At 37.5% G+C, this 19,307-nt stretch overlaps 1 protein-coding gene across 1 annotated transcript in view; it reads left to right on the top strand.

Moving 5' to 3' along the window:
- Positions 1–19,307, top strand: part of LOC107565817 (ephrin type-B receptor 3-like) — a 38,389-nt gene that overhangs the window by 10,726 nt on the left and 8,356 nt on the right. The window contains exons 6-12 of the mRNA XM_016251096.1: positions 462–797; positions 4,656–4,780; positions 5,158–5,314; positions 5,752–5,860; positions 11,083–11,170; positions 16,712–16,927; positions 18,301–18,450. Of these exons, the coding sequence (XP_016106582.1) occupies positions 462–797; positions 4,656–4,780; positions 5,158–5,314; positions 5,752–5,860; positions 11,083–11,170; positions 16,712–16,927; positions 18,301–18,450 (1,181 nt within the window). The remainder of the gene's footprint in view (positions 1–461; positions 798–4,655; positions 4,781–5,157; positions 5,315–5,751; positions 5,861–11,082; positions 11,171–16,711; positions 16,928–18,300; positions 18,451–19,307) is intronic.

Here is a 19,307-nt window from a genome sequence, read left to right on the forward strand (position 1 = left end):
GTAATTGTGCTGGAGGTATGCACATAAAAAAAGGGGAAAATATGTATTCTTTTTCAATAATTCTAACCACAGCTTCCAGTTCCTTAGGCAGTTGTGCTTTTGAAAATCCAGCCTCTGGATTTAATTAGTTTACACCATGATTCACTGAGCAAGATTTGTTGGGTAGAGATTTGACCCTGACAAGTTAACTATGGAGTGCATTGTAAATTAGACATTTTTTAAACAAATATGCAAGAATAATTAGATAATTTAGCCAATGACAGCCTGACTTTAAGGCTCCAGATTTTTTAATTAGTCTTGGATTACTATGTAACGATCTACAAAAAAGGTATTTTTTTTTATTCCTGACTAAATATATACCGTAGGATATGTGCAGAAAATGTTTTGCTCCAGGACATCATATTTGGCCTGTTAAATTATACATGATCCATGAGTATAACTCTTTACCGTTGTCTTTCTAGCTGTTCCTTCGGCACCATTAAACGTGATCTCCAGTGTGAATGAGACTTCAGTGTCACTGGAGTGGTCCGAGCCGCGGGATTTGGGCGGGAGAGGTGACGTGGTGTATAACGTGGTGTGTAAGAAGTGCCTGCACGATGGCGGGTCCTGTGCGCGGTGTGACGATAACGTGGAGGTGTCACCACGGCGACTGGGTCTGGCCGAGAGGCAGGCGGCGGTGAGGAATCTACAGGCACACACCCATTACAGCTTTGAGATCCAGGCTGTCAACGGTGTGTCTCCCAAGAGCCCATCCACCCCGCAATATGCCACTGTCAATATCACCACCAATCAAGCAGGTGAGAAATTCATTTTCAGTTGTCTAATAAACCAGTAAACCACAGGAGACTGTTTAAACTGCACCAAACAGTTACAATCACAGTAAAGCACAGCCTGCAGTGACTTATTGTTTTTATAAAACACTGGCACAAGTTTCAATGACAAATAACAGTGTCCTCATAAAGAAAATGTGAAATCTTTTAAAAATCTAGTGCATCTTTTAAAGTTCTAAGAATTGTACTCTTTGAAATCATGCTGGGTTCATATGGTTTTGAAAAAACTTTTTAAATGTAATAATGTAAAATGATGTAAAAATGGAATGTGGTAAAAAGTAAAAATTAAAAAAAAAAATCCATATACACTGAATACGTTTTCAGTATTTTTAACAAGTTGTACAATATATTTTTTTGATTTTACAACATATACATACATACATATATATATATATAAAATAGCCAGCGCTCAGTAACTCAACTGCTGGGGAAGAGCTGCATTTGACCAAAAAATACCCAACACTGGAAAAAAGTGACCCAAAAAATGGTCCAACAGGCTCAATCAGTGTTTGGGTTCTTAGAGTGTTACATAGTAAAATCATGTTAACACACAGATTGTTCATCTTTTAGCTATACTTTTGATTAGCCCCATTCACATCTATTGTGTCTTATTATAACCAAGATTTTTTCTCTTTTGAAAGAAAAGGAGGGAGTAAAAAAACATGTTGTGGTAACCAACATGCTACAAATGCTGTGAATTTAACTTGCATTGAACCTGTAATATTCTAATAAGGAGCTATTTCTATTTGGATTTGTTTATGTAACCAAACGTATTTAGGTTGATTCGGTGATGTTAAGTAATAGTTTTTGACAAAAAACTGTTCATTTAAATAGATTACATACTGTAACTCACCTTTTTCTTTGTCACCTTTTAGCGTGCACCCCAGGGACCTTCAAATCCAAACAGGGCGAGGGTTCTTGTATGCCGTGCCCTTCCAACAGCCGGGCCAGCTCTAGGGCGTCTAGCATTTGCCCTTGTCAAAGCGGCTACTACCGCGCTGACAGCGACCCCCCTGATGCAGCCTGCACTAGTAAGTGATGATCATCAGTAGCACTTGTCAAATTAACATAGCTCCCACATTGTGCTAATTATATGTTGAAAAGGTCTGTCCTGTGCATTCGGCCCGTTTGATGTGGCGACTAATGACACAGAACAGCGTGTTGATAAAAAGGCCATGATCGCTAATGTAAGCCTGTCGGTTCGCAGCATCTTTATAACCGGTTAGCTTCAGCGCTGTTGGATCTTGACACATGGATTTAATTGGAAATATCACATAAATTCACACATTGATGCAATGTGTTGCAAAATCCCCTGATTGGAGAGCTTTTTTTTCAGTCTTTTGAAACATTACCAGGAAGCCAGAATGTTGTTTGTAGTTTATGAATTTAAAAAAACGTAATTGTGCTGGAGGTATGCACATAAAAAAAGGGGAAAATATGTATTCTTTTTCAATAATTCTAACCACAGCTTCCAGTTCCTTAGGCAGTTGTGCTTTTGAAAATCCAGCCTCTGGATTTAATTAGTTTACACCATGATTCACTGAGCAAGATTTGTTGGGTAGAGATTTGACCCTGACAAGTTAACTATGGAGTGCATTGTAAATTAGACATTTTTTAAACAAATATGCAAGAATAATTAGATAATTTAGCCAATGACAGCCTGACTTTAAGGCTCCAGATTTTTTAATTAGTCTTGGATTACTATGTAACGATCTACAAAAAAGGTATTTTTTTTTATTCCTGACTAAATATATACCGTAGGATATGTGCAGAAAATGTTTTGCTCCAGGACATCATATTTGGCCTGTTAAATTATACATGATCCATGAGTATAACTCTTTACCGTTGTCTTTCTAGCTGTTCCTTCGGCACCATTAAACGTGATCTCCAGTGTGAATGAGACTTCAGTGTCACTGGAGTGGTCCGAGCCGCGGGATTTGGGCGGGAGAGGTGACGTGGTGTATAACGTGGTGTGTAAGAAGTGCCTGCACGATGGCGGGTCCTGTGCGCGGTGTGACGATAACGTGGAGGTGTCACCACGGCGACTGGGTCTGGCCGAGAGGCAGGCGGCGGTGAGGAATCTACAGGCACACACCCATTACAGCTTTGAGATCCAGGCTGTCAACGGTGTGTCTCCCAAGAGCCCATCCACCCCGCAATATGCCACTGTCAATATCACCACCAATCAAGCAGGTGAGAAATTCATTTTCAGTTGTCTAATAAACCAGTAAACCACAGGAGACTGTTTAAACTGCACCAAACAGTTACAATCACAGTAAAGCACAGCCTGCAGTGACTTATTGTTTTTATAAAACACTGGCACAAGTTTCAATGACAAATAACAGTGTCCTCATAAAGAAAATGTGAAATCTTTTAAAAATCTAGTGCATCTTTTAAAGTTCTAAGAATTGTACTCTTTGAAATCATGCTGGGTTCATATGGTTTTGAAAAAACTTTTTAAATGTAATAATGTAAAATTATGTAAAAATGGAATGTGGTAAAAAGTAAAAATTAAAAAAAAAAATCCATATACACTGAATACGTTTTCAGTATTTTTAACAAGTTGTACAATATATTTTTTTGATTTTACAACATATACATACATACATATATATATATATAGAGAGAGAGAGAGAGAGAGAGAGAGAGAGACAGCATTAATTATTTATCTACAAATCAAGTTTTTGGGGAGTCACACCACATCTGAACTAAGCTTGCCTTGCCATAGAAATTTTATGCCATAAAAATATAATGTAATATATCATATCATATCATATCAATATAATATTCATTCATTCATTTTGCATGTCTCACCACATGGCTATTATTTGGTGGCCAAACGTTGTAATTGTTAAATAAATAAATTATTAAAGATCATGTTAGACTACTTTATATTTTGATATTTGAAAAACAAATCAGAGGTTTTCAGTTTGTTGTATGTATAAATGTTGTATGTATGTTGTAATCTTTGAACAAATTAAAATTGTCATTGCCATTGACCCACAAGCAATATGATAAAAATATTGATCAATAAATAATTTATTTTTAATTATTCAGTTTATGTGGATATGTGTGTATTTATAATTCTGGATTTTTCTATGGTTATCGAAGAATCATTAAAAAAAGTGGAGTGTGGAGGAAAATGTATTCTATATTCATATTATTAGTAGTTTTATTTGCTTTACTCTACTAAAGAGTGTTCTTTCTTTTTTAAATGCCTCATTAATGTGCTTAAGTTTGTCATGAGATGAGAGATAGCAGGAAATCTAAGTGTGAGACAGGAAAATGTTATGTCAGCTTTTTAGACATCCTGGCTTCTTAGAAACGCATCTGGAGGACATAGACACCTTAAATGGACATATATGTTGAATATGCATTATGATTGGATGAGATCAAATCATTCGGATTTGATGAAGGTATACATTTTGAGTTGGGGTGTTGCCTCTTGGTCACACTCTGCAGCCGATCTGTATGACTGTTGACCTTTTCTTGCAAGAAAATAAATCTTCAAAAGACTTTTGTCTCATACCTTTATTGAAATAGAAAATTGCCACAATAGTTTATTACACACAGTAATCAGAATACACTATTCCTATATTGCATAATATTACCTAAACCAAACCTGTAAAGATTGATATGCAAATTTTTCTTTTTGCATTTGCATTTAGAATTTTAGTTCCCAGCTGTCCGTGCTATCAGAACAGACTACGTAGAGACCCTTTATGGGTCCCGACCCACCAGTAAAGAGTCACAGCCTTAAATAATCTGATGATATTCTAATAAAGTTATTCTGCTTTTTCTCTCTCCATCTCTTAACACCTCCAGCTCCATCGGCAGTCCCCACCATCCACTTAATGCGGGCCACAGCTGGCACTCTCAGCCTCTCCTGGCTACCCCCAGAGCGGCCCAATGGTGTGATCCTGGATTATGAGATCAAGTACCAGGAGAGGGTGAGGAACTGCTGTGCTTCTAAATCACCCCTGACTGAAGAACTCTTGAACCCCAGCCAGATGACATTACACCAGACACCCAGCATGGGTTTTACTGGCTTGAGCACAAAGTAGCCCTGGCTTGTCTTAAAGTGGAGTACAATGGAACAACAGATGGCTACTGGTCAAAACCAATGGCTAATTCTAAAAAGAGTGGAGCTTAATTCGTCTAGAGGATTTACTTGTGGCCGCATGTTTGGATGACAGTTTTAGCTAGGGATTGTCTTTTCAAATACCGCTAATTGCAGTGAAAACTGTTAACTAAACATTCACTCTAAGCATTCAATGACTCAAGAGTCTAGTTTCGGTCCTTCAGTGTGTATGTTTCTGTTTCTCAGGGAGAGTCGTTCTCGCACACCGTCACTGCACAGCACACTTCTGCCAAAGTGGAGGGTTTAAAGGCTGGCACGGTGTACGGCGTGCAAGTACGTGCTCGTACTGTAGCCGGTTACGGACGCCATAGCAGCCCGGTGGACTTCAGTACAAGTCTTTATGGTAAGAACACAGACGTTTTCTTTCTTTTGCATCTGTTACAAAGATACTGAGTGGCCAAGTGCATTTTTATATGCCAAGCTACCCATAGGAAAAAATAATCACAAATGAGATCCCTGCTGAATTGTTTATCCTAGACAGCGCTAAGGTTAAATCTCCTGCTCCTTAGATATTTCTCCTGAGAAAAAGCCCGTAGAAATGTTGCATGTGTCTAAGTCAATGAATTCAGTATTCAGTATGAATTAAACATTTTGTATCAGATTCTTTCAAGCCTATTTGATCTGATGCCATCCATATTAATTTGTTTAGCTCTTACCGTGTCAACAGCATTGTCTATTTTTATTGCTCCTGCAGGATTTTAAAAGAAACGTCTCATTCAGTGTACGTTTGTGTATTTCAGCATTATTGGTATTCTAAATGCATTTCAATTCATCTTACAGATGACCCAGAGCGGTCAGTACAGGACCTGTTGCCACTCATTGTGGGCTCTGCCTCAGCAGGATTTGTGGTCATCCTTGCCATGGTGGTCATCGCTGTTGTCTGCCTTAGGTAAGTATTATCATTTATCAATCACATGTACATGGGATAATTCTGTCATCATTTGCCCACCCTCATGTTGTTGAAATCTGTATGAATTACTTTCTATTGTGGATCACAATATAAGATATTTTGGAATCGTTTTTTGACAATCTAAATCTATTGACATTTTCGTCAACGAATATAAAAACAAGATGAAAATGTTAAGGAGGGACGATTTGGGAAGAGATCCAGTCAGAACTAATCTCCTACGTGGTTAGGAGGTCAGACGCGAACATTTGAACTGTAGCAGCCTACTGATCTATCCAGCTGGACATAACAACTTGCTGCACGTCTCATAAAAAGTAAAAAAAAATGTCAATATCTCAGAGTAAGAGAACAGCAGACATGTGGATAAATTTGAAAAGCATGATGACGTAAAAGAGAACTCAATTCGGTCAGCACACGCCCAAAGCACGCACACAGAAAGCGCCTCTCACACAGTGCACGAGTATTGAATTTAGTTCTCTTTCACCTTGCATGAAGGGAGAAATACACAAAAAAATGATGTTGAATTGTCCGTTTTGACAAATATTCACGTAAACATACTCGGTTACACTCAGTGAACGTAAACAGTTGGGAGAATATCGGATGTGTATCAGTATAATACACCTGTGCATTCGGTTTTAAAGAGACAGCAGCCTAATTTAGTTGCTGTTTGTATGTGTCATTAAAGGGATAGTTCACCCAAAAATAAAAATTTTATGTTTATCTGCTTACTCCCAGGGCATCCAAGATGTAGAATGAGAATCAGAATCAGAATGAGCTTTATTGCCAGGTATGTTTACACATACGAGGAATTAGTTTTCGTGACAGAAGCTTCCACAGTTTAACAGAATGACAGTGACAGAACAAAAAACACAGATAATAAAAAATAGAACAAGTAAATAAGGAATAAAAATATATAAATTGACAGTTGTATGTGCAGGTATATTACAATAGACAGTTTTTGTATGTACAGGTACTGTATATTATGTGCAAATTTGAGGTGTAGACTGAGTATGTGTGTTAGATAAATAAGTGTATGAGTGGGGGGAGTGCAGGGGGGTTTCTCCTGAAGTCCACAGTCATCTCCACAGTTTTCAACTCCAAATTGTTGAGACTGCACCAGAGAGCCAGCTGCTCGACCTCCTGTCTGTAAGCATACTCATCACCGTCCTGAATGAGGCCGATGAGTGTGGTGTCGTCTGCAATCTTCAGGAGCTTGACAGAAGATTTCTAAAGAGGTCTAAAGAGGTCTTTAGACATGCAGTCGTTGGTGTAGAGGGAGAAGAGCAGTGGGGAGAGAACACAACCCTGAGGAGCTCCAGTGCTGGTTATACGGGTGCTGGATGTGTATTTTCCCAGCCTCACTAGCTGCTGCCTGTCTGTCAGGAAGCTGTTGATCCACTGACAGATGGAGGTGGGCATGGAGAGCTGAGATAGTTTGGGCAGGAGGAGGTTTGGGATGATAGTGTTAAAGGCCGAGCTGAAGTCCACGAACAGGATCCTCACATAAGTCACATAAGTCATAGGTGACTTTGTTTCTTCAGTAGAACACATTTGATGATTTTTAACTCCAACCATTGCAGTCTATCAGTCGTATAATGCATGGCAATGGTAACAAAATCTATGAGAGTAAAAAAAACATGCACAGACAAATCCAAATTAAACCCTGCAGCTCGTGATGACACATTGATGTTCTAAGACACGAAACGATCGGTTTGTGTGAGAAACCGAACTGTATTTATATAATTTTTTACCTCTAATACACCACTATGTCCAACTGTCTTTGGGCGTGCGCACGGCATCCGGTGCGTGAGGTGTGTACGCGCTCTGGCGTAGTTTACGCAAACACCGGAAGTGATCTCTCGTGCATATACGTCACTCACTGTTTACACAGTGCACAGTCATTGTAGGTACGACGGCTAATCAAAATGGTACTTACTTGCGCTTATCCGGATTGTTCAAACCGACTTAAAACTAAAAGATTACGTTCTCTCGCGCGAACTCATTCGGGAGTGGTGACTTTCCACGTATTCCCAACTTCTGAGCCTGCTCACCTGAAGTTATGGTTGACTGCTCTTCGGCTGGATATCAACACACCCATTAATGTAAACTACGCCAGAGCGCGTACACACCTCACCATTGTTACCATTGCCATGCATTATATGACTGATAGACTGCAACGGTTGGAGTTAAAAATCATCAAATGTGTTCTACTGAAGAAACAAAGTCACCTACATCTTGGATGCCCTGGGGGTAAGCAGATAAACATAAAATTTTCATTTTTGGGTGAACTATCCCTTTAATGTTAATCAAGCAATAAAAGAAAGAGAGAAAATCACTCACTGTTCTTGACTGAATGACTTTAGTAACTCTAGTAAGGATTAATCTAAATTTATTTATATAAATGTATATCTGCTTGAAAGAATGTGGCAAGTTGTTATTAAGAATGCATATTATATAACCATTGGTATTTCATTGAAAGGAGGACAATGTTCTTGTTTCTTTAAGAGAAGTGGTTTTATTTCATTTTAATATAAAGGTATGTTGTGTGTCACAGCAGTTAAATCTGTGTCGATATTGCATGATAAAACCTTAATATTAAACCTATATAATGAGTTTGGAAATTTTAGAGAAATGCTTAATAAGTGCATTACACTAACTAAACCCATTAGATTTTAGCTGACTAAATCTACTGTAGATTTAGTCAACTAAATTCAGATGACTAAAATATGACTATAACTAAATGGCATTTTAGTCAAAAGACTATGACTAAGACTAAATCCAAATTTGCTGTCAAAATGAACACTGTTATCCTTTGTGTTACAGTGGGTACGGAAAGTATTCAGACCCCCTTAAATTTTTCACTCTTTGTTATATTGCAGCCATTTGCTAAAATCATTTAAGTTAATTTTTTTCCTCATTAATGTACACACAGCACCCCATATTGACAGAAAAACACAGAATTGTTGACATTTTTGCAGATTTATTAAAAAAGAAAAACTGAAATATCACATGGTCCTAAATATTCAGACCCTTTGCTCAGTATTTAGTAGAAGCACCCTTTTGATCGAATACAGCCATGAGTCTTTTTGGGAAAGACGCAACAAGTTTTTCACACCTGGATTTGGGAATCCTGCCATTAAATTACAGAAAACTAGTTAACGCTAATGTGTAAGTGTTTCTAATAAAGGAGCTAAGGAAGTGTTGGCAAATTTGACACAAATTTGGCTCTATTCTGACCAATGAAATCACTCTCTCAGTATTTTTCTCTCTTTTGTAAAGCCATAGAAATGCTATAGAGTGCATTAGGGCCTGGACGTTTTCAGCAGTGCTGGTTCCAGAAGTTTTTTTTCATACATTTTTCCCCACAGGGATTTTTAAAAACTCTTCTTTAAAGCACTATAAGCTATGAACCAAGCCAAGCAGCTATGAGGTGAATTACAACATTACAAAATTGTAATTGATGTTAATGTAGTTTTTCACCAAGAATTCTGCTATTAAATAAGATTATTTTAAGTTATAATTATTTAAGTTGAATTCATGCAAACAGATGGCTTCAACAAAAGCTTATATAATCGATGAACAGCCTCGGAGCTCACAACAGGTCTGTCTTTATAGGTTTATCAGTTATTGTTAAAATAATGGGGTTTTACATCCAGAACCCGCCTGTGCTCTATTGTGTATTTATTTTTATTTGTATTTTTTGCTATTGGAACAAATGGGAATGCAAAAATTATATTTGTTGCCATTTCCGTTTACCACTATGGAAGTTTCCCCAACTATGACAATGTATGCTTCTGAGAACCTTCTGTGAAAAGGGTTCATTCCAGCAGGAATCCTTGCGATCAGGAATCTGCATGAGAGTGAAAGATTTCCCCATGCAGATTTCGCAACATATTCAAGTTGGTCACACAGATTCACCAGACTTACCAACCAAAGGCTGCTTGATTTGAAAGTGAGCATGCATTGCTACAATGTTGACAACAGATAACAGGCCTTTTTTTGCCTGCAAAATTTCCTAATGTGACCGCGTCTTTAGACCTGGAACTTGTAGTAAGAAAGTAAACAGGATCCATTTAGATTTCATGTTGATTTAGCAAAGAGCTATTTGTATTGCTTATCATTTGAATGCCTCGTATCCAACAAACTCAACAGCACAACAGCAAAATGAGATCAGATAGGGACTGCAAAACAGACTTCAAAGTGCGTCTGACTTCGGATATTTATGAGACTCACAAGATGCTCATTTCAGGCCACTTTGCCCAAATCTGTGCGCAGACTGGGACATTGCCAATCACTCCAGAGACGGCAGACTGCCACTGTGTCTATTTGACACATTCTTCTTGACTGTGACCGCCTTGTTGTGCCAAAGCATCTCCTCCTCTCCGCTTCAAGCTCTTTCTTCTCTCTCATTCATGCCCTCTGCGCTAGTATCCTAATGTGTTCTTTGCGTGTGTGTGTGTGCGCGCGCAGAAGCATCATTATTTTCCTTCTGACATTTAAATTGTAGATGAGATGCTAATTAGCAGCAGGCGTCATTGTTAGCACAGGTCAAGAGACAAAAGGAATCCCACAGATGGTGAATTCCAATAGGCCCCTTTGCTCCCATTCTCTTTCAAACACGCTACTTATGCAGAGTTAGCGAAACAAAGAGATCTTAATGAGAAGGCCTAGATTTAAATACACTGTTCACTGTCTTCAGTTACTTGATACAGGCATGAACCGAGATCAAATTAGCATGTATGTTCTGGGCTTGGTTATTTGTTGCAAATGTTAAGATTCAACCTATGATTTGGTGTTAATTGACTTGCTGTTTTTGGAGTATAACCTACAATTTGGCTCATCTGAACCGTGTAATGGAGCAGTTCTGGTTTGAAGCGATGACAAGACAGTCTTGATGGTTGATCTTTCGTGCTGCATGTTGTGGTGACCCAGCCTTTGAATCCTGCATGTACCGAATTGCAATTAGGCGGAACGGCGAGAAATCGCTCAGATGGCCTCGATCATAGGCATTTAGAAAGTGAATCATAAGTTTAGATTTATAAAACTAGCTTTTTGTGCAATTTGAGCGACATAACTGATGATTGAAGCATATGAAATACCTAAATGTTCTCTTTCACAAAGTGCCCCAGTTACATTTGTTGTGCCTGTACTGTAGAAATCCAGTCTTAAGCCAGACTCTCAGTGTGTATATAATCTGGTTACAGACGGCAGCGTACTGGCTCTGAGCTGGAATATACTGAAAAACTGCAGCAGTACGGTGAGTATAACTGCACCAAAAACATATTTATTACTGTACATATTTATTTATAGCTTGTGAAAATGATGCAATATAGCTTATTAAAATCAAGTGTAGCGTTAGTTCTGGCAGGTCACGTTAGTCAAGCTCGCATCAGCTGACTCTCAGCTGATCCCCATCAACCTATGGGAATACGACACCTAAGTATTCATATATAAGGTCCCTCAGTATTATCAGCATAATGCAAAACTTCTTTATTGCATTAGCCTTATATATTTGCTTTCTCAGTAAACAGCATCAGGTGCTGAGCCCATGGGCATTTTAGACATCATTAGTGTGGCCCGGCTAAGTTATCCAGGTTAACACGTTTCTAACCCTGTTAAATTTGCCCACTGGTACATTTGACAAAAATATTGGCTAATTCTTAAAAAGGTTATCATGATTGTCCAATTATTCATCATAATGCATGAAGCTGAAGCTAATAAAGTCCACAATTAAATTTATACTGCTTTAATAACTACAAGCAAACGTATGGAATATATTCATTTCATTCACTAGGCCTTTACAACACATGCATACTAAACTGGTAATAGTAACAAGAACAGTAAATAAAATAAAAACTATGAAATATAAATATATTAATAAAAGAAGCCATCTAAGCAAGCAAGTTGATCATAAAAAAAGAAACATTAAAGCTTGTTTTAAACCATGTAAAACGTGAAAGTGACATGTGGCCAAGTATGGTGTCCCAAACTCGGAATTTGTGCTCTGCATTTTTCCCATCCAAGTGCACACACAGTAGTGAGTAGGGAACACACACACACCATGAACTCTAGGGGTGTAACGGTTCAAATTACTCACGGTTCAGTTTGTATCATGGTTTTAGAGTCATGGTTTTGGTACGGATCGGTATGTGCTAATTTAGGGAAAAAAGGACTATACTGGCAAATTCAAATAATCAAATAATCAAACAAATAATCTAACTACAAGCATCAGCACAAATAAATACAACAGAGCAAAGATACAAATAAAATAAACTGCTTTTCAGGTTTTTAGGTAGGTCTAATATTAGTTTTTTGGTACTGAAGTGATCAAATGTAAAATAGCATTGCATATTTGACTGTACAAATTTAAGATTAATCCTTATTGAAGTTACAAAAGTTATTCAATCAAGAGCAGTGAGTGATTTCCTTGTCTTCTGTTTTTTTATTAACATTAAAGTAGTATTTTAACCTACTGTCACTTTAAGACAATGCACAGATCCAGTAAACTGATACTGTACGTTCAGACGACTGTCTGTTATGATAATCACCAAGACAGGCATGTTGGCATAATTTTTGTGTGAATTTGTCCGTTCAAGCACAAGACTTAAAAGTGAATTCAACATTTGCACGCTGGATGAAACGTGGGTTTGCACACTTCGGATGAGCGCGCACACAAATCTTCTCACTGCGCGCACGAGTTCTCATTCACGACTTCTGGCTAGGCAATGCTTAAATGAACAGCAGCGTGCTCAATCGCGCTATCAACACCCGGGTGATGACGGCATAAATGACTGGTCATATTCCAGCATACGGCACTCATTAAACAAAGTTTACAAAGAGTGATTGGTTTGTCCATGTGTTGTTGTTTAGTTTGTTTTTTAATTGCTGTAATGTTTTGGGAATGACATCTCAGAATGCGTCTCATTTAAGCATTGTTATTGTTAACAAACCATATTACAGATGCATTGTCAGATTTAAGGTGAACCACAATGCAAGTGCGTGCCGAACCGTGAGTGGAGCATGGTAGGGTTCATTTTTTACCGAGAACCGTTACACCCCATTAGAGCGCTGGTCATTCACAATTCCTGCCGGTGCTGAGACTCAAACCCACGACCTTTGGGTTATAAATCCAACTCATTATCCATTAGGCCACAACTGTTATGTTAAAATGATGTCATGTTATGTTAACTATTTATGTTACATTTCTGGGTATGATCATTATGTTTGTTATGTAACTGGATTCAATACAATTCACAAAAAAAATCACACTATGAAAAATGAAACAAACAAAAAATCTGGTAAAAACAGTAAATCTTTAACATTAACAGTTCTCAAACAAGTAAACAATAAGATTTGAGAATACATTATTTTTAAACTGTATTTAACAACTGTATTAAAAAAAAATATTTGTCTTTTTATGTGAATATTAACAGTATTTTAAATATTTTATTTGATTTAAAATGTATTTATTTGTGTGCTTTCCTGAAGCTAAAACAGTGGAGGATAGCACTAGCAATGCCAAGATTGATTCTCGGCAAAATTCACATGCATGAACTGATAGTTGAGAACTAGTAGTTGAGAAACGTAATAACAACTTTTTTGACAATTTATTTTTTTCTGTGCACCTGCCTTTAACCATGAAATTTGTGGGCCAAACTGACCCGTTAATGTGACAATCATAATAGAAATTTTGTATGCATGTTCCACAACACCTCAGAGTGTTGAAACTTTGCAGGCATGTTCATGACCCTAAATGAGAAATACACAATTTCAAGAAAAAGAAAAAATCCTAGGTTTACAAGTGTTTCTCAAAAAAGTGTTTAGGATCATAATAAAAGAATTAATGACACACCTGCATCTTAGTCAATCTCATAATGCATCCTGTCAAATATTCAGCTCTTGGATACTTAGAATCAATTGTGAAAATCATTTTTATCTCTAAAATCTTTCCTTGTACCTGTCCATGATGCCATTATTCCTGTGAGTGACTCAATAAGAGAAATTTCACTGGGAACAGTTGTGTCAGTTTCCGCTGAAAAGCACAAGTGGCCAGTGCTGTGCAAACATCATGCCACTTTAGCTATGTCATTGTTAAAAATTAAAACGTTTATTAATGGCACTACTGCTATACTGCTAGCAACACAATGTGACAAACTAGAACACTCCCATTATAATCAAAGAAACTGTTGAGTCGTATTGCATTGCTCACTTGCGGTTTAGATGGGGTGTTAAAATAGATCAATCGCATAATAAGTCAAGTGCCATTGCAATAAAAACTGCTGCAGTGCAAGTGCATACATTAAAGGGGTCATATGATGCTTTTTAAAGATCATTATTTTGTGTAGATCTCTCCAAATAAAGTGCTTTTGCTTTCGCCTAGAAACACACAGCGTCTCCCTGACATGCTGCTTCAACACTAACTGTGGTTACTGAAACCACGCCTTCTTTCTTTGCATGAACATTTGGACGGCATTATGCAAATATTTCCACATAGTGAGGTAGATATGTGGGGGCGTGTTAGAACGAGCCGTTTTAGGGGGGGTGTGGCAGAGTCTTAACTTTGATAAATAATATCTCTTTGGTTTTGAGACTTTAGTCTTTGCAACTTCAGGGATCTTATCTATGCACAATCAGCTTGTAACACTCCAAAGAGAAAGGAAAACTTGAAATCGCATCATATGACCCCTTTAAAAAAAATGAAAGAAAAAGATCCAGCGTTTTCAAAAAATAACATATGCAGCTTTTGAAAAGGCTACGCTTTCCTTAGCCTGCTGCTAAAAAAAATGTTTGGCTTCATGATCAAAATGTAATAACTCGTTCAATCAATTCCTGATGGACAAACTCAAGTTTCACTGAATATTCTGTTTCAATATGAAGCATGTCACGTTACTTTACAAAACTAAGATAGCAAAACTTCCCTCTGCCAGAACTTCTTTTGCGTAGACAGGGGAATTTGATAACCCCCTCAGCATTAAACAGTTATTCATGGTGCTTTAGACAGAACCTTGCTTCACCTTTAACTTGTGTCAACAACTGGCATTTCAAAACCTTAAAAAATACCATAATAATCTCTGGACATTTTTGTGCGACCTTGTATAATCCCTCAGTTTCTACAGTAACACTTGATAAACAGTCGCACTCCAGAACCAACCCATGCAGACAGTCAATTCAGAACACCGAAAGCTTAGCTATCCAGATGTGGGATGTTCTTGCTCTGTTTGACCACCAAGCAGATGACACACCTTAAAGCCCACCTAACCAGTCCCTCATCGCCGACATCTTCCTACGGCACAGCTTGTACTCACAGTCCAGCCAGGGACACAAACGCACTCATTTCCACGCATACACACAAACACGCTTCTAAAAATATCCATAAGAACCAACTTTGGCATGATTCATCTTCAACTTTAGAAGAAGAAGTAAAAGAAGGAAAAAAAAGCATCAACATCAAAATCTTGTACCAGAATGTTTATCGTCATTGGAGCCAAACCAAGTGAGAATGGCTACAGACGTGATGATGTCCTTTTGCTTGGAGGCTTAGCTTGAACCATGTGCTATTTGTGAATGGTAGACTTGTGAATTTCCCCTTAGAGGTTTCTTTAACAGCAGAACTTGGGCTGTAGCATTACATTATTGTATTGGACATAAAACCTCGAATGAAGATTAATGTTTTTTGCACAAGAAGTAAATAATGCTCTCCAAGGTTGCATTTATTTGATCAAAAATACAGTGGAAACAGTAATATTAAAAATTATAAACAATAATGCTTTCTATTTTAATATATTTTAAAATGTAATTTAATTCAATTTAATCATTTAAAAGTAATACAATCTTCAGTGTCGTCGATTAGAAATCATTATAATGTGTTAATTGGAAAAATTACTGAAAATGTTTTCATTTATATTTTTTGGAAACCGTTTACACACACACACACACACACACACACATATATAAGGTATTACAACGAGAAAGTGATTTAAGAGGACATTTTCAGTATCCCCGTAATTCAAAAGGCTTATAAAATTCAGAATGAGTTTTTTTGAAAATGTAAAAATGCAGAAAGTTTCCTGTAAGGAGTAGGTTTAGGGGTAGGGTTGGTGTAGGGCAATAGAATATACAGTTTATACAGTATAAAAACCATTACGCCTATGGAGAGTCCCCATAAACCATAAAAACAAACCTGTGTGTGTGTGTGTGTGTGTGTGTGTGTGTGTGTGTGTGTGTTAAACACTGCACAAACTGTCCTTGTTGCATGTGAACTTGTATTTAATGTAATATGGGTCATGTTTTTTAATTGCTGCCAAAATGCAGTGGAGTTTTATTTCATGGACGGCCACTGACATGATAGCAAATGGACACGTTGATAAGCCTATTTATTTTCCTGTCTCAACTATGTACGATAATACGGTCATTTGCATTTTATTATTAGATTTTATTATTGTTTTATTCCCACTGTTCGTGATCCTATCAGAACAGACTTGCAACCCAGCAGCGAACCACTGCTTCAGATTTTCCCTATTCAGAATATGAAAAGGAAAACATGTGGCTTTGATATTCTATGTGAAGTGTGTAATTGAATTACACTTTCAAATATTCAGTGCTATTGCAAAGGATATTCCTCCGTAAGGATTAGCTTTTGTGGAGTTCTGTGGAGACACTTCTTCATATCTTTGGCATCCTGATACTCTGAAGAAGATTACGGGCTGCTGCGAGTAGAATTAGTCCAGCGGCTCTGTCAAAGTCAGGCTGATTAGAATGAGTAGAACTGGTGTAGTGTCGTGTTTACATCTGTTAATGTCACTCTCTCTCTTCTATTGTACTGTTCCCGCTCAGCTGAACGATGGCAGGTTTACTGTAACGCAGCTGGTTGGCATGTTGAGGGGAATCGCAGCTGGCATGAAGTATCTGTCCGACATGAACTATGTCCATCGTGACCTGGCTGCCCGCAATGTGCTCGTCAACAGCAACCTGGTGTGCAAAGTGTCCGATTTTGGCCTCTCTCGCTTTCTGGATGATAACTCATCGGACCCCACCTACACCAGCTCATTGGTGAGTTCGGTTAAGGTCGTGCATGTTTGCTCTTTTTATATAATAATACAAAAAAATAATGAAATATCCTTGTTCCAACAAATCCTATAATCCCCACTAAGCCATTACTGTATCTCATCTTTAAGTATTTTGTCTATACAATTATACAAATTAGTAGCCAGTACACTTAGTACAGACATTTCTTTTCTTTATAAATAATTAAATAAAAAGTAATAATTTAATTTAAAATGTAAAAATTAATTTAAACATTAAAAAGGACATAACTTTGGCCACTCCAGGCCATGTAAATTATAAAATAAGAAAGAGTTAAACATTTTTCATGGTCCATTTTATTAACTATTATTATTGCTATATTATTAATACTGTTATTACAACTATGCTAGCTGTTTATGTTAGCATAGATGATGGTGCTATAACATTTTAATGGGTGAGCATCATAATATTGGTTGGCAATACCATGGTATTTTGATTTACACCATGATATTGTTTGAATACCGTGGTTTTTACAGTACACCGTATTTCAACGAATACTATGATACCTTACTTATCCTGTGGTATTTATGGACTTGATACATCTCCAAAACCATGTTAGTATGGTGCTGTTTGGTATTTTTTGTTAGTTTATTAACTTGTGAATTCATTTTGTCTATTGTCCATGTCTATTAGCTTTGTGGGAATTTTCAGAGAGCATTTTATCGAAATCCAGGTGCCAGACAGAAATGTAGCGATATCTGTGCTTTGATCAGATACAGTGTGCATTAAGAATTGATAAGAAAAGCCTTGACCAACAGAATCAGGAGTACAGATGGCATACTTGATATGTGGAAGAAGCCTGTCTCTATCTCTGTCTGTTGGAAACATATGGATGTAGTCAGTACAGTATGTGATGATGGCTTGTTCAGTGTGTCCGACATGATAAGCTACAGATAAGGGAATTGAATGACTAGAATCCCGTATAAATCCTTTCGTTTTATTTTTAGCATCTACATCAACTCTTTGGGCTAAAAATGTTGAGTAAACATTTGTGTCCTTACCGGGCATGCTAGTAGTCAGTGAAGATTTAGCACTAGCGTGCTCGTTTAGCTCGTGCTTTGCTTGGATTAGTGTATTGATTAGTCTTCCCATTCACGTTATCTGTTTGAGGGATAGATCAAACCGTTATGTTTATAGTTAGATTCCTGCCATTTTATTTTTTTACTGGTTTTCATCTCAGATTAATGAAGCCAGCCCGGATACCCCGTGGGGAGGAAGCTCTGTGTAAGGGCCGAGTCTTTACGCTAATTAGGCAGCTGAAGACTCAAGACATGTCGTTGGTTTTAAAGTCTTTGTTTGAATTGAATGGCCTCTCTGTGTGTATGTGTGTAATTATGTAGGGGGGAAAGATCCCAATCCGCTGGACCGCCCCCGAGGCCATCGCCTTCAGAAAGTTCACCTCGGCGAGTGATGTGTGGAGCTATGGGATCGTGATGTGGGAGGTTATGTCATTTGGGGAGCGGCCATACTGGGACATGAGCAATCAAGATGTAAGTAGGCCTGTCGCAATAATCAATATATCGACTTATTGCACAATATATGTACATGACCTCAATAATTTTTGGTGACACAATATATCACCCATTATATTTACTTAAAAATTAATGTCACCATATTTTGTACATTCCACTTGCGCCTGTGTCTTTTGCAGCTTCTCGTGGTGTAGTCATGAGGTGCTAGTTCAAATTTTAAAAATGCTTCTACAAAGTTTCATCTGCAGATATGGTCTTGTTTAGGGATCTGTGCCTTTGTGCATACGGACATCTGACTGCTAAGTAGTGATCATGTTTTTCAGCAATAGTGTGCACCCTTAATTTACAGAGAAAAGAAGGTCAGGGAAAAATCTGTAGATGGAAAAATCTCCATACAAGTTCTTTGTGCACTTTTCTTTTTTTCTACTTGTTACTTTGCACTTTTTGTTAGAAAATGTTTATTTACTATTTATTCAGGTTTTTTAAGGTATCTAATATTTTGATACTTAATTTCCATGATCTAAATATTCTTAAAAATTAAAAGTTTGTTGTCATTTGGAAGTGTGTTGGCCTTCTTGCATTATTATGCTGTTACATTATGATTATATATTCAGTGGAATAAAAAGGTCTTTAAAGAGGGTCATATGATGCTGCTAAAAAGAACATTATTTTGTGTATTTGGTGTAATGAAATGTGTTTATGCGGTTTAAAGTTCAAAAAACACATTATTTTCCACATACTGTACATTATTGTTTCTCCTCTATGCCCCGCCTTTTTGAAACGCGTCGATTTGTACAAAGCTCATCGGTCTGAAAAGCAAGGTGTGCTGTGATTGGCCAGCTATCCAATGCGTTGTGATTGGCCGAATACCTCAA

Source organism: Sinocyclocheilus grahami, unplaced genomic scaffold (assembly GCF_001515645.1).
Source record: "Sinocyclocheilus grahami isolate Dianchi unplaced genomic scaffold, SAMN03320097.WGS_v1.1 scaffold1029.1, whole genome shotgun sequence".
Lineage (NCBI taxonomy): Eukaryota > Metazoa > Chordata > Actinopteri > Cypriniformes > Cyprinidae > Sinocyclocheilus > Sinocyclocheilus grahami.